Source organism: Pipistrellus hanaki (assembly GCF_964339955.1).
Source record: "Pipistrellus hanaki genome assembly, chromosome: 3".
Lineage (NCBI taxonomy): Eukaryota > Metazoa > Chordata > Mammalia > Chiroptera > Vespertilionidae > Pipistrellus > Pipistrellus hanaki.
In genome coordinates, this window is record NC_140505.1 from 59,015,470 (window position 1) to 59,032,212 (window position 16,743).

A 16,743-nucleotide genomic window follows, 5' to 3' on the forward strand; every position below is an offset into this window, starting at 1 on the left:
TGCGGGGAGCGCTCCTTCCAGACTTGGGGCTCCTTCACTCTCTCTTCACGCTCTCCGGGCGCTGAACTCAGCTGCAAGGACTGGATTCCCCACACCTTTCCCACTGAAGCTGTGCATCCAGGGAGGTGTATCCAGCTACCTCCGCTGCCTCCCTGAGCTTCCAAGCGCTCCGGGCAGCTCCCTCTCACGCATCTCCAGCATCAGGGACGTCCCTCCCGCTGTCAGGACGGAGCTCCTGAGCGGAGATCGAGAATTCTCAGCCCTCGGCTCCCCTCTCCAGCCTCTGCTCCCACAAGTCCTGCGGACCTGACCGCAGCTGAGCCGCTCAGCTCTGCTGTCCGAGCTCCCGAGGCGCATCCCGCCTCCTCGCTGCCTCGGCTGCTGCTCCGGGTGCACAGAGCTCACCAGCCTCCTCCTGCAACCCCGGCTCCCGGGCTTCCCCCGCCAGCTGGCCCCGTCCACTCCCGCCAGCCAGCCGAGCTGCCTGAGCCGTCCTTGCAATCCCAGCATGTCGGGATCCGGACGCAAAGACTTTGATGTGAAACACATCCTGCGACTCCGCTGGAAACTCTTCAGTCACCCGTCCCCGTCCCCGGGCGGCCCGGCGGGGGGCGGCTGCCTGCAGCAGGACGGCAGCGGCGGCTTCGAGCACTGGGGACCCAGCCAGAACCGCCTGCTCAAGAGCCAAGAGAAGGGCAGCGTGAGCACCTTCTGGAAGAAGCCTTCCTCCTCCTCCTCTTCCTCCTCCTCCTCCACTTCGTCTTCCTCCCCATCTTCTTCCTCCTCTTCCTTCAACCCCTTGAATGGCACCCTGCTGCCCGTGGCCACGAGGCTGCAGCCAGGGGCGCCCCGGCAGGGCACCCCGCCGCCGGCCCGGACTCTCTTCTACGTGGAGTCCCTAGAGGAGGAGGAAGTGCCCGGCATGGACTTTTCTGGGCCGCAGGAGAAAGGGCTGGTCCTGCAGGAGCTCAAAGTGGAGCCGGCCAACTCGGGCCAGGCAACAGGTGAAGGATGCGGACACAGGTACAGTAAGTCCCCCTGGGACCTCCAAGCAGCTCCCAGTTTTCACTCCTTCCTCCCTCCCTCCCCTGGGTGTTTTGCTAATTAGTAAGTCTGAAAGGTTGCAGGTTGCACATTTTGGGTAGGAGATGCCAGCAGGGTTTTTGTTTCCCAAGTTGTCCTCTCGTTAAAAGTTTGTTCATTAATTTCTGTCACTTCAAACGTATTGCCTTCCTTCTGCAAGTCCTCAGAGTTGTCATCACAAATGGAATGTATATTCACTTGGATACATCTCTAGGTGGAGCGGTTCTCATGTTTCTGAGGATATAGGATTCTGGCATTCAACTATAGTACTCTTCCAGTTATCTGATGTCAGGTGAAACGTGTTTAGCCACTACTCAAATGCACCTTGTATACTGGTCTCATAACTGGCTTATCAAGTTATCTGGGATCCCTGGGGCTTGAATCTCTATTCCAGGAGGAATGAGGTGCACAAATGAGTAGCCTCCTGGACAGTGGATTTGCACCCCCCTCCCCCCGACCTCCATGAAATAGCGTGTTATTCTCCGTCCTGACTTCTTTTTATCCTTCTCTACTTTTGCCTTGTTCAAAGTCTTAGAATTGAACTGTTGCTGAGCCCACTGGCTTTCAGCTTATCTGATTTGTTGGCTCAGCATGGGATTGTGTATCCTTACTAAGCAGGTCAACATTATTTCCTGTTTATTTCTAATGTTTTTACCTCTTTGGGTAGAGTTCTACTTTTAAAACTTATAGAAAATCTTCACACACATGAAACTTCTTCAAAGTTTTACATTTTTGGAGAATGACTCATTACTCTGCAACAGATAATTGCTGGGTATGGCAAGTAAGGAGGCTATCAAAAGATACGCATTTGTCTTATATGATATCAGAACACATTATTATATGATATCGGAACACATTTGTCTTATATGATATCAGAACACATTATTGAAATAGGAAATTATAATGAATATGTTAATAAAACTTAATTACCTAACAAATTAGAAACAGAAGCAACTTTTAAAACTTGGCTGGTTGAATCAGCTTCTTGTGAATTAAGTCATATATATGTGTACTTTAATTATGTTGACAAATGTGAGTTTAGAGATATAAAGAAATCCTTGAATTGCTTCATTTATATGGATTATGTAGGTTTAAATTTGAATCTTAACAGCCTTGAGCATAAACACAGAATAAATGTGAGATAATTATTTTAAAGAAGAAGTAGCTTATTTTGCATTTTTCAAGTATCTTAAAGTTTCTCCCCCCCACATATAGGAGATCAAATGTAAGTTTATCTATTATTCAAATAAGATATTTTACCAGAAGATTAGAATTTTAGGTATCAATAAGACCATGAAGTTATTTGGTTTATGCATTCACTCATACCTGTAGCTTTAGACCTATATATATTTTTTTAATAAAATATGTTGGGTTTTACCCAGTTTTGGGCAATCATTCATAAACATTTACCAATTCACCTTATATATTTAAAATACAGACAAAACATTTACTACTTGCTATTTTATTAAAATTGATATATTGTGACTCAGTTCAATAAAAAGTAAATGAATTGTTTTGTGATGTCTTCAAGTCAGCTTAAAATATTTGATGTTCTGGGAATATTAATGTTTGATCATTTAAAAAACAATTTGCTTTATAACAAATATAGTTGTATCTAAATGAGACATATATGGCATGAGTAATTTCTGAAAGACTTTCTTGTAAGTTGGAGGATTTGAAAATATTAATGGAATATTGACATAAGAAACTATAATAAAAAATAAAACCAATGACTAATAGCTCAGTTAGGGAAAACAGCATCAGAGTTAGCTCCCAGTCTCTCTCTCTCTCTCTTCTTAACATACATCAGTGCTTTTATTCACAAAGAGTTGTAAGTGAAAAGTATTCTGAAAATAAGCCTGACATTACCTTAAATATTTACTATTGGAATGGAAGTCTTCTATGGGATTTTATATATGTAAACTATTAAAAAATCAAATTTTATTTTATTTTTAAATTCTTATTAATGCTTAAATCCTTTAGATTAATTTAAATTTCTCACTGGACAAACAAGTTAGCACTGGTTAGTACTCTCAGGGATATTGTATAAACCTAAACCTTCATAGAACATTGACTCTGTTATCATGATTGATTGAATTTATACTACTAACCTTAACAATTAGTCATAATCAATATTATCTTAACATGCGATAAAAATAAGGTTCATTTCACAGAAGAGACAACATTTCCAGATTTATATACTGAATGGAAAATAATAAACAAAATAATTTGTAATGTTGACTTACTTTTGTTTCTATCTTAACTTATGCAGCAAATCGAGATAATGTTTACAATGATGAATGAGTACATAAACTATATAAACCCCGAATGATGATTTTGATTACTGTGGTCATTATTGCATCATTGTACTATGATGTCAGTGACTTGATCTTTAGCAATTAGTTATCTTTTATCAACTCTGACTGCTATGCTAAAAAAGTGTTCATATATAAAGCAAGAGTCAGCCTCTTTTCTGTTCTCTTCTTGCATAGTCTCATCTTCTCTCTATTCATCTGGTCTCATACAAGTTAGGAACATTGTTCTAGACAAGTATAAGCAGCTCAGTTTATTTAAATTGTTGTTCAAACAACAGCTGAAGGATGCTCAGGGAAAAGCTGCCCATATTCTCAGAATTCTAGAAAGGTCAAATTATCATGGAGGTGAAACATAAAGGCAGCAGAAAGACAGTGGTAAACTAATTTGTTGCCCAAACCCAACCTTTATCTTACTCCACCCTGCCAGACATACAGAAACAAATCTCAGTATTCTAATACCTCAACCATTATATCATTTAGAATTCTAACTTTTACAGTAATAGGCTCCTGACCTATGCTTTTAATCATTTTTCTCTACTGTTCACACTTAGTTGTTGGAAAGTGTATAAAAATCCGAGCTATTCAGATCAGTATATGTATTTTGATATGAATATTTTTGTCCAAAATTTTATATGTAGTAAACTGGGAAGCCAAAGAGAAATATTTATATTCCTGCAGTGTGTACAGATATGAGTAGAAAACCTGTTTTTTGATTTTCTAAATTGTCCCAGAAGGCAGTCATCTGATTCCATGGTTTTAGTTACAATCCCTAAACTCTATATGTGCAACTCAAAACCTAGACCTCCCCTGACCTGTGGTCTGACAAATCCACCACTCTGTAGTGAATACCACAGAGACAGCACATATACATATAGAAAATTGAGCTCATACTCTCCTTTCCCTCTTGCCCAATGTCCTTCTTCTCTGTCATAGAGGATGGCTTTCTATGCATTGGTTTGTGCAAACTAGAAATCTGAGTCTTATGTTCCAAATCCTCATCCCCACAATTTTTAATACTTTACCTAAAATTATCGCTTTTACTTGAAAAATGCCCCCATATTTGTCCCACTTCTTTCCATCCCCACTGTCTACACCGATTCTAAGATATTGTCCTCTTTCAACTCAAATGCCATCTGCATCATATTCCTTCATTAAATCTGCCACCTGTAATCCATTCTCCTTTCTAGAATCAATGAAATTATTTTAAAAATCTGAATTATTTTGCCACATCCCTGCCTCTCCTCCCCCTGATCTACAAAACATTTCTACAGTCCTCTGACCTCAATCCATACTTTGGGCATCTAGGCCCTGAGTGATTTGTCCCTTATATGCTAGCAAGGCCCTTCAATCACCAACCTCCCCATCACCCTCTGCCTTCAAGACTCCATGTCTTTATCATTTTCTCTGCCTCTGGGCCTAACAAACTTATTACCTCTCCTTGTATAGTGACTCCCCTTTTCCAAACACACCTTTTCCTGAGTTTATTCCTCTTCATCATTGAAATGTCTTGCATAAAGATCTTCACATTTCTCAGAGAAGCATTCATTAATTCTCCCAGGCAAATTTTTAACTTAAAAAAGATTTTTGGAATATGCTATCCTCTTGTTTTATGTTCTTTGAATAACTGCTCTCTACTTCTTAATTTCTTATTATAGCTTATAACCATATATTAATAGTTGGGTTGCTTTTGTTGTTTGTTATTAACTACAGTTGCCCAGTGGACAGGGTGTTTGTTTTGCTCATCATTTTATCTCTATCCCAGAACATGTAGTCACTCAATAAATGCTGTTGAGTGAATAAATATTTTTTATAATCATAATGAGTGACATTGATTACAACCTAGTTATTTAGAAGGTAGCATGATGAATATTTATACTGTGTAATTTAATATTCAGAACCACTCTATGATTCTAATACAATTGGTACAATGATTACATAAATTAGAAAACTGAGATATAAACAGGCAATTAATTTACCCAGAGTCACAGACTTTTAAGCAGTACAGCTAGAATTTTTTTGTAATTCAACTTTTTATTTTTTTTGTTTTAATTTGCTTGTTCTTTTATTACAAAAGGTCTTTTGTACTTCATTGAATGTATGTCTTTGTTTTTTTTCTTTATTTCTTTATTGATTAAGGTATTACATATGTAAGTTATCCCCCATTGTCCCTCCCCCCACTCATGCCCTCACCCCCTTGGTGTCTGTATCCATTGGTTAGGATTATATGCGTGCCTGCAATTACTTGTACTTTTATTTTTCAATTAAAATTACTTGGATGGCATTCTGCAAATAAGCCCACAATATTCAGGTGCCCTCCCCTCTGAACATGTTTGCTTTAAGAAAACAAGAAGATCATAAAGGAAAAAGAAATGAGACCACTAGGTTGAATTTGCAGGTACCCAAATCTCCAGAGCTATCTGAAAGAAAGATGTGAATATAAATGCCAGATTACGTAATTACAACTTTTAATTATAAAAAACACAAAAGATCAATGCTAACTGAAAGACAGTATTCTGGTTTTCATTAATAAATTTCAATAAATACTTTGTAAATTATATTATTGACATCCTTTAGGTACTATTTTTAAATAATTTTAAAGAATTATAGAAATCCTCCCTATTCAATCAAAATCAGCTTTCAGTTAACAGAATATAATACTGATCAAATATTTGTTTTCATTGGTTTGTTTTTTTCCAAGCCTCAAAGAAAATTTGTGTATCTGGGGAAGATGCACTTCTACCAATTACATGTTAAGTCCTGTCTTATTGATTTTAATTAATAGTTCTTATAGAAATTACAGAAAATTGAGATTTGCAGTATATTTTAGAGTTAAATCAAGTATCCAAACATGAAAATGTGCATAATTTTAAGTGGAATCTCAAAGTAATTAGATTCTATTTCCTTCCTCCCTTCCTCCCTTCCTCCCTTCCTCCCTTCCTCCCTTCCTCCCTTCCTCCCTTCCTCCCTTCCTTCCTTCCTCCCTTCCTTCCTCCCTCCCTCCCTCCCTCCCTCCCTCCTTCCCTCCCTTCCTTCCTTCCTTCCTTCCTTCCTTCCTTCCTTCCTTCCTTCCTTCCTTTCTTCCTTCCTTTCCTTTTCCTCTCCTTCTCCTCCTTCTTCCTCTCTCGTTCTTTCTCTCTATATTGTCTATATATAATTTTTGTCTTTTTTTCTTCTTCTTTCATTCTTTGTTATTGCTTCAGGTTAGAGGGTAAGTCTAGTCTCTATTATTCTATCTGGGCTAAAAACAGGAGCACAAATTCGTCTTTCATCCTGACTTGAATAAAATGATTAAAATATTATATATTTTCCCAGGACTTTTTCATCTTAAATGTGTTTTTTTAATTTTCTAATTTCTGGGCAGATAATATGCAGATATTCATATTACTAAACATGATCTAACCAAAACCACTGCAACAGAATCATAAGTTATTTATTATATGAAAATGTCATGCCTTTTGAGAAAGAAAACAGTACAAGTAAATCTTTAAAAACCATCAGTGGATTATCAAGTACCAAACATTCAAGCACTAATTTGGATAAACTTCTCTATTGTAATTACATGTTAATATAACAAAGTTAAGGTAACTGAAAAGTAGATATCATATTTAAATTTTATTATAAATGATAAAAACTACTCTAAATTTATTTTCAAAATAGTAAAGTTCAAAGTTTAATCTTAGAGTTAGAAAGTGAGGATAGTTTATATTCATAAATTCAAAACTACAAAAAATCAACACCAGTTTTTCCATTTTCTCTGAAGCTCAGTTAGTTGTGAATACTGACCTAAGGAGACCCCTTGAGCATTGAGTAAAATTGAAATCTGCCACGGAAACAAAACAAAACAAAAAAATCCCACAAAGATATCTTGAAAAACAGCATCATGGTTAATTCTTCCATTCCCTCTTAATATAAATCCTCCCAATTTTTTGATCCCATAATTTAAGTTTTTCCATAATTTTTTAATTAAGATGAAAATGCTGATTTATATAAGTCAATATCTAGCAATATCACTAAGGAGAAAAGGTGCCAAAATAAGGTGCCATGGCAAACTATCACAAGTATAAAAAATTTCCTATGAAAATCAGTTATTAGAATTGAAATAAGGCCACCTAAAAGATGGAAAAGGTTGGACTTAGAATTATGTGCAGGGAGACCAAGACAAAGTGTCTTTCAAAAGAGAGCTGTGCACATGGCTTTCTGACTACTATGCTGTACATCCAAAACTAATATAGAATTGGGTTGAATGTGGACTGTAATTGAAAAATAATTAAGTAAGTAATTAAATGTGGCATTATCAGCATGCAGTTGGTTTTAGGATCCATGGAGTGATAGTTTACTAAAGCTATCTAAGATATCACAGTTGGAGGAAGCAGAGTGAGGGATACATGGGACTTGCTACTATTTTTACAACTGCAGGTAACTAATTAATCCATGAGCTTAAGGAAACCACCCAATTGATGAGACAGGACTATTCAAAATTAGAGGGAATAGTACCTGTTTATAACAAACAGAATGGAAAAGCTCATAATTCATTAGAAAAATGTGTGGAAGGACATTCTGTTAGTAATAGAAACTGACTAGTCTTAGAATGAATACTGGTGTGGTACCATTTAATAAGTCTCAATAGTAAAAACCAGAACTATTAATCTGTTTCCAAGTAATTAACTGTGCCCTATAACAAACTTGAAGAAAAACTTAAAGTAAATTTTTAAATGTCTAACACTTAATTGAAGACAACTAAACAATAAAGAAGTGAAAATATATAAACTATAATGAGAAGCAAAATCAATCAAATAAAAGTGGCCCAAGACTGTAACAGACAAGTTCATTAAGGCAGTTAAAACTATATTCCTTATGTTCCAATAGTTAACTAGGTTATAATACATATGAAAAGATCAAATATCAAACTTTTAAATGAAAATATAACTACAAGGCCTGAGATGAAAAATATTCTGGATGATATTAATGACAAAGCAGAAATTGAAGAAAAAGATGATGACCTTTAAAACATAGCAATGAAATAATCTATAAATATATAAAAGCCCAGCAACCGAAACAGCAGAACAACCAGAAGGATCAGAACTACTGGTGGCTAGATGTGCACTGTAACAGCCAACCAGTCTGACTAGGCCCCAATCACCCCCTGATTGACCCCCAACATCCCAACTGAGGGCAGGGCCAGCTGGCCTCCCCACTGCTGGTCCAGCCCAATGGGACCCCGTCGTGACAGTCCAGCTGAACCCCATTCATGCATGAATACATGCACTGGGCCTCTAGTCTAAAGTAAAACAAAGAAAATGACACCAGTTGATATAAACAAACAAACAAACAAATAAACAAACAAATAAATAAATAAATTGTAACTATGTAGGTTAAAAATTTTTAAAAGATTATTTTTATTACATATATATATAGAACATTTAAAAGATCAATGATGGATAGGAAAACAAAAACAAAAACTGCAATACGTGTTTTAATTTTATTTTATATGTAATATAAATGTATGATAATAATAGCTTTAAGACTGAGAATGGAGAAATGTAGGTATAATATTGCAAGGTTTTTATAGTAAATGTAAAGTGATATATCATTTGAAGTTAGTCTCAGAAATATATGATAAATCCCAAAGTAACACTATATTAACAAAATAATAATAGCTATCAACCCAACAAAAATATAAAGTACTGTTATAAAAATTATTGAATTCAACTAATAAGAGAGGAAATTGGAACAAAGATAAAGCAAATACAAAATGCACAGCTCAATTATAATCTGAAAGCTTACTATATCAGCAATTACATTAAAAGTAACTATTCTGTACAGCCACAATTAAAAGTAGAGATTATCAGATTGTATAAAAAGTCAAATGCAATTATATTTTGTTTACCAAAAATATAGTCTAAATTTAAACATAAATATTAGTTGAGAGGAAAAGGATAAAAATATATATAAAATTCTAAGATTAATAAAATAAAGTTATTAATAAGAATAAAGAGATGGATGTATTAATTCCAGAAAAAGTATATATCAGAGCAAAATATATCAATCTGATAAAGAGCATATATGTAAAACCTACAGCTAACACTATATTTTTGAAAAGCTAAATGTATTTCCTCTAAGATTTGGAACAAAATGAGGATATCCTCTCTTACCACTTTTATTTAAAAAAAACAAACAAAAGGCATCTGTGTTGGAATGGAAGAAATAAAACAGTTTTCTATTATACAATAATTGATGACCTTTAAAAAAAGAAGTTACATGGCCTTTATGTTTAGTCATAATTGCTTATTAGAACAAAATTCGTGGTATCTATTAAAAAATAATGAGTATTTTTAGCAGGATATGAAATAATTATATACAAAACCAGTTATATTTTTATGTTAACAAGGAACAAATTGAAATAATACATTTCATAGTAATATCAGTAAAGTATGAAATACCTAATAAAAACCATGACAAAAAAATGTGAGAGATCTATATTCTGAAAACAATAAAATAAAGCTGATAGAAATCAAAGATATAAGTAATGGAAAGATATACTATAATATGTTCATGGATCAAAAGACTTACTATTATTAAGATATCTATTCTTCCACAATTGATTATAAACTATACACAATGTTTAAGAAAAATCTTTTTTTTTTAATTAAAAATTGACAGGATTGCCTTGGCTGGGTTGTTCAGCTGGTTGACACATCATCCTGTTCACCAAAGGGTTTCGAATGTGATTCCTGGTCAGGGCACTAACTGGATTGTGGGTTCAGTTCACCTCAAGGCGTGTATGGGAGGCAACCAATTGATATTTCTCTCTCTCTCTCTCCTTTCTTCTCTCTCTGTTGACAATTATTCTAAAAATTCCTTAAAATTTTTAATGGATCTAGACTAAACCAAACAACTTTGAAACAATGAACAAATTTTGAAATAACACTGCCTAACTTTCTGACTTATTTTGAAGCTACATTAATTATGATAGTGTGTTATCAGCATCACAATATATAAGTAAAGTACATACATAATTTTATAATAGCATATAATGATATATGTGTGTGTGTATCTCTATATATACTATAAAATATAAAACAAACAAACTAGTCTTCCAACACTGTGATTGACTGAAAAAAGGGTGTGATGAGCCAAAGAAACTCACTGCATGTTACATTTCTCCTTAACATTTATCTATCTAAGTCAGATGAACTTGTCCATTGTTTTAATTATTTAATACTTTGAATAGAAATTTAATGCTAACTTGTCTTGAATCACATATTGAAGCCAAGCGTCTTTTTAATTTGATATCTAACATTTGCCTTGCAGAACTTGATAGTGAAATATTCACATGGAGTCTTTTGCTGCCTTCCTTTTCTCAAAAGATAAGAGAAACATACAAACATGGAAGACAATCGTTTTACCAAAAGATTTAAAAGAATATCGAATAATTTTACAGTAAGGATTTCTATAAAGAAAGCTCAAAAGTTTTATGTGAGTATATGGTACTTGTACCATTAAATAGTGGGAATCATTTCCATTGCCAATACTAGAGAAGAAGCAATATGACCCATGAGTTTTACCTTAATGACACAGAAAGGAATGTGCTATGCAGTCTTCTCTTTTTTCACTTGCCTTTTATCAAATAACTTGGAAGCACCACTAAACATATTTCCCCCACAGGAAAAAGAGCTCTATCTATCTTACTATCCTAACAGTTGTAAAATATTTGCATATAATAATTATCCCTAAACAACAGCCTATGACTTATAAATAGATATCTTATCAGAAGAATATGCTTTCAATTGTATAAGTGAACTTGTATTATTATAGAGTTTCTTAAAGGACAGTCCTTAAAATATTTTCTGAATGTAAATTTACTTTTTATTTTCCTAAATTGGCACATCTAAGGTGAAGACTCACTTGTATCTCTTTTTTTTCCTATATTGTCTCTCATTATTTTATTTGCCATACCAAATTTTCACCTAAGTATAGTAAAAATCAAAAAATTTATTCATCAGTAAACTCCAGAAAAATATAATTACAGAAACTGAAAATATGTATTATGTCAGTAATAGAAAATAACTAGTCTTATAATAAAAAAATACTTCTAGCTTATGTTTTTTCTAAGTTAATATTGTTTGCCTTATTTTAATGTATTGGCACCCAAGGTTACATGCAACAATGTAAAGAAAACTAGAATCAGCATCAGAAAACCTAAGCTTTTGGGTAAACTCTACCTATATAGGAAAATGTTACCATTGCTGCTTAAATTACTCTTTACCTCATTTTCTCATTGGAAGATGATGGGAGAGGGAAGAAATACTTTATAGCTAAAGCATTCAGGCTTTGTCACAAAAGAAGACAGTGGATCTTTTCCTGTAGTTGAATCAGCTTGACTCTTAGAATAGCAGCATGAATTAGACTGCATTTCTTCTACTTAAGATATGAACTGAGCTCTATTTCAAACACTTAAGGTTTATTCTGAACCAAATGTACACTTTCACTCAGTGACAATTATTTTAAATCAGTTACTTTTTTCCAGAAAATATGACAGCTTCCCAAGATTAAAAGAGGTGTAGAAAACTCCCTTTCTTCACAGAATAAAAATAAAAAGTAATAAAATTAAACACATGAGCAATTATCAAATTTAACTTGTGTTATACAAATTATGTACATATTAAAAGGGATTTTTCAAGGTACAAAAAAGAAAAGATCCTGATAAAGACCAGCGCTACAATATACAGTTTCTAATTAGAAAAAAAAGAAGCAAGTAAATGAATATGAGTATACCAGGATAAAATATCAGGTGATTTGGCTGGGGCTATAGATCATAGACAGACAACCAGACCTTTCAGATCATTTTAAAGACTAGATTTTACTTACAGTGGTGGGAAAACAATGAACCTAGCTGATGAAATTAAAACACTAGATTTGTTTTTCCTGTCAAAATATGTTAGATGGACTAGAGAAAATAGGGGTACAGCTGAAAATAGAAAGACATTAAAAGCTAAAATAACTGTCCTAGTGAGGAAGTATTACTAAGAAAAGAGACAGAAGAAAATAAAACATTTGGAAAATAAAATGCCCCAACTGCCAATTAATTGCGTGTTTAATTGTAAAAGAGGTGGACAGGTAAGAGTCCTAAAAATTTCAATGGGCAAATCAGTGGATATTTTGTTGTTGTTGTTCTATAGAGTGGGTTATGCAAGAAACTGAAAGGAAGAAAATTATTTCTGTTTTGAACAATCTGAGTTTAGAAAGTAGCTGATATCATTATTTTATTTAAAAAAAATCCATGTGGAATAGTTGCAGAAGGGTAAAAGAATATAAAAGTTAAAATTTAGGAAGTTATAGTAGAGAATATATTGGTTCTTAAGATTTCACATAAAGAATAGACCTGAATAGTGACAGTACCAAATATATGGCGATAAGAATGAGTTAGTAACTTGAGATAAAAATGTGGAATTGAAGGAATCAGGAGCAGGGGTTACTTTGTATGATGAATCATTTATAAAAGATTGAATATGCCCAGTAATATAGTTGGATTTGATGGGTCTTGATGTCTTCAATGATTAGAGGGCATAAAAATGACAATATGAGGTAAACTAGTTCAAGCAGCTCACTTGAGTCTTCAAAGGTGAAAGGGCTTTGTTTCTTGAGTATTCAAGGCCCATAGAATAGGTACCCAAATGCAGTGAAAAACATTTCTAGACACTACTTCCAGGTGACAGGGTTGTGAGGACTCTGAATAGCCTATCAAATGAGAATGGTGCAAGGGAAGCAAAATGATGTATGAAAAATTTGAAAGGGACAATGCAAGTTTCAGACTGAATCTCAAAATGAGATTTCCAAGTCTGTCCTCTCCTCACATGCATATTTATCGAGGAATCATGGCAGAGTGTCTGAAAGCACGTAGAGGCTTAAACAAATAAAACATAGCAGTTGAACGAGGAATGTGGGTAGTATGGCCTATAATACCAGAGTTAATGAAACTAGATTGAAAATGCTTGTAACATGTCACTTTTTCCTATTAGACAGAGCTGTAACTAGGTTTTAATATTGTCAGGTATAATTTGCTAGAGAGATTTTATATAGAACTTCATTAGTAATCCATGTAACAGTACAACCAATATTACATAATAATATTTTATTAATAGTTATTGTTATTAATATCTTACTAAGCGTGACAAATTAAACATAGTATATATAAGATTCAGTGCTATCTGCATATGCAAGCATCCCCTGGGATTCTATACCCTGCAGATAACAAGGAACTACTGAATCTTTCATAATATCATCTTGCCATTAAGGTAGTACTGCAGCTAGAATATTTTTATTTAGCCTATTGTTGCTTTAATAATTCAGCTTTGTCCTCATTGAGGTTAGATAATGTGGCAATTGATTCTTGTCATTATTTTGCTTCCTTGAAAGTAACCTGTACTGATAAATCTACTGCTAATCACACCCCTCTCCTACCTGGTATGGCAGGTCAGGTTACAGTACACAGAGCAAATAAGTTTTCCCGTGCTTTCAATTTGGCATCTGTTTTTTGTTTTTGTATTTAAGTCTTACTACAGCAAAGTCTCATTACAGCAAATTCTTTTCAGGATCTTACATTTGGAAGGGTTTTCTTGTTAAGTAGAAACCCAGTTCCCAAAATTGTGTGGTACTGAAAGGTCATTCTGAATTTTCACCTCAACAAGGATGGAAAGTTCTCAAATGTGCCATAGTGGGTGCTAATTACACTAGAAGTGAATCAGCTCATTGAGAATGCCTTTAAGGTTCCAATTTAGGAATTACTGGACAGCCTCTTTTGCTCCCAATAACATATTTGGCCTTGGAACCAGAGACTCAAGTTACACAGCATTAGGAACAGAATCAAAACTATCTCCAAATACCTGTTGGCTTCTGCTGTGACCTGTGGAATCTAGATTATATTATACTTTTGGTGAAAATTATTTTCCCATTCATCACCTACAATAAGCCATGTTATGAATGATCTCCTTCAAATCTATCTTGAAACAATTACAAAATACTATTATATTTTTAAGGAATATTGCTGTTGGCAGGGGAAAAAAAGAAAAAAGAGAGAATGTGCCGTGATATACAAAGAAAGCTACAAATTCATAAACTATCTCCAAAAATAAATAAATGACTTTAATATATCCTGATAGAGCCAACTTCATGGCTGTGCAATCTGCCATTCTCTCAGGGACTTGAGCTTAGAAGAGTCCCATGTTTGGTTTTAATGCTCTACTGTCTCCCTGTTGAAACTCTTAATAATATTGAACAAGGGGCCCTGAACCTTGACTTTGCACCGAGTCCCATAGTTATATAGTCATTTCCTTGTAATCCTGCAAATTAAGTACAAGGAGTCTTTCTTTCTCTTGGGTCTTACATGTTTTTATTTTTCTCTGGAATACTCTGCCAATCACTGAAAAACTATTATTTAAAATTATTGCAAGAAGCTCTCTCAGAAAGAATCCCAAAATCTCAGGACCTTCCCAAATTTCACTCAGGTCTTGTAACTGATACTACTAATTATGTAGTAGATCAATGACTAAAGCAATACTTTTAGAGCAGTAATTAAGCATTTTATCACTCTCTAGGCTGCATAAATTAATACCACATCAGAGCCATTAAACCAGGAACTTAAAAAGCAAGATGTCTATGTGGAGACATAAGGAAGAAACTATTTTTAGTAACATTGGGGACTGGGCAGAGGGTATGGCCATGGAGATTTATTAAATTCACTCTTTTCCCACTTACGTTGTCATTGATTCTCTTAGCTAACTTAGCATTTCAGTGAGTTAAAATACAGGTATAATTCTTTACTTTGAATATTTTGAGTGGTATGAGAGGAGAAACATAGGCATGTAGAAAGAAGGGTGGCAGTTATCGGTTTGCCAAGAGGCAGAGGAAAGAGTGACAGGCATAAAAATGATGTCCTAGCCTCACTTGAGCAGTGGAGGAAGACACAAGTTGCCTTGTAAAAATGACATTTTCCTATTTTTCCCTGAAATAAGTCCAAGTACACTCAGAGTAAAATGGCTCTTTCTGCTTTAGATGGAGAACTTTATTTTAATGTCTTACACTTTAATCCTAAACCTTTGTAAACACAATCTACCTGAAAGCATGAACATGTAAAAAAGGGAATTTTCTATTTTGATCTTAATGAATCTAATAATTTCACTGGGTGAATTTTTGCCTTCTTCCCAAGCAACCCCATTTTCTCAAATCCAATCCAGTCAGCAGAGATGGAGTCAATGTATTCTCATACAAAAAAATAGAGGGTTGCATTATATTTCTTTTACATAAATCAGACAAGTTCACAGATGCACTTTGATGAACTCCCTGCCTCCTATAAGTGGATTCATTTCCACATAATATCTTCTTTAAAGAATCCAATTTTCTCAAGTTAAAAAGAATGACTAGTAATTTGAAATAAAATTAGTTCTCCTGATTGGTAAAATTAAACACAGTTCCTGGTAATACTTTAGTAAAATATGTAATTCCATAATCAGATATGAATGTTATCCTCAAATAATGGCATGGGAGAAATTTCTATTTAGTTAAATATTTAAGGATATTAACTTAGTTCTAAATTCCATATGGCTTTTTTTTCTTAGCCATCATATCCCAGTCTTTGACACCCACTCCTCAAGGATGATCAATCCATATAGGGTAAAGCTCTTTGCATGATATAATTGCTTCAAAATACCATAAGAGATAAAGCCATAAAATACTTTGTCAAAAGCAGACTAATGTCAAATATGAACTTAAATTTGTTAATAAAAATCAATTTAAGTTCTACCAAGTTAAGTAATGCTTCCCCCCCATACATACTTTCTGTGTCAAAACATTTTTCTGATTATATTTTTCTTTCAGTGAGGCAGATGTTTCAGGACATCAAGGAAAACAAAATGAAAAAAAAATAGGCTATTTCTGTTTCTTTTTTAAAATAACTACAGTGGTTGTGAATAGCTAGATTTTACCCCCTATTTCCTTATCTATCTGAAGGTAAAAATCTTTGATTCCTTGATTTTATCCTATGTAGTTTGGGGACATGTAGGATTATGATAATTTATCTCTCATTCCATCTGTTACAATGAGTTAGCTATTACACCTCAAAATTTGTAAACTCTCTAATCCAGACTTCAACACATTTTATTGGCTTTTGACCACCATGTATTTTGAGTAGCTATATATTAAAAGGACATATTTTGGAAACAGAAGATACAGTGTGCAATGGAGAAGAGAGGGACTCCGGTCATTTAGATAAAGTCTTCATTCAATTGAATTATTATAGCTTAGATAAATATCTGATGATCAAGTCATATATTTTAGTGGCAACTTTTGG

The 16,743-nt window shown here is 34.3% G+C and overlaps 1 protein-coding gene across 2 annotated transcripts in view; it reads left to right on the forward strand.

The window, feature by feature from the left end:
• Nucleotides 1-508: 508 nt before the first annotated feature.
• KLHL1 (kelch like family member 1) overlaps nucleotides 509-16,743 on the forward strand; it is a gene marked incomplete at its 5' end in the record, with an annotated part of 314,402 nt that continues 298,167 nt past the window's right edge. For both annotated transcript variants that reach the window (XM_084879715.1, XM_084879716.1), the window contains one exon: nucleotides 509-1,023. In XM_084879715.1, coding sequence (XP_084735841.1) covers nucleotides 509-1,023 — 515 coding nt within the window. The remainder of the gene's footprint in view (nucleotides 1,024-16,743) is intronic.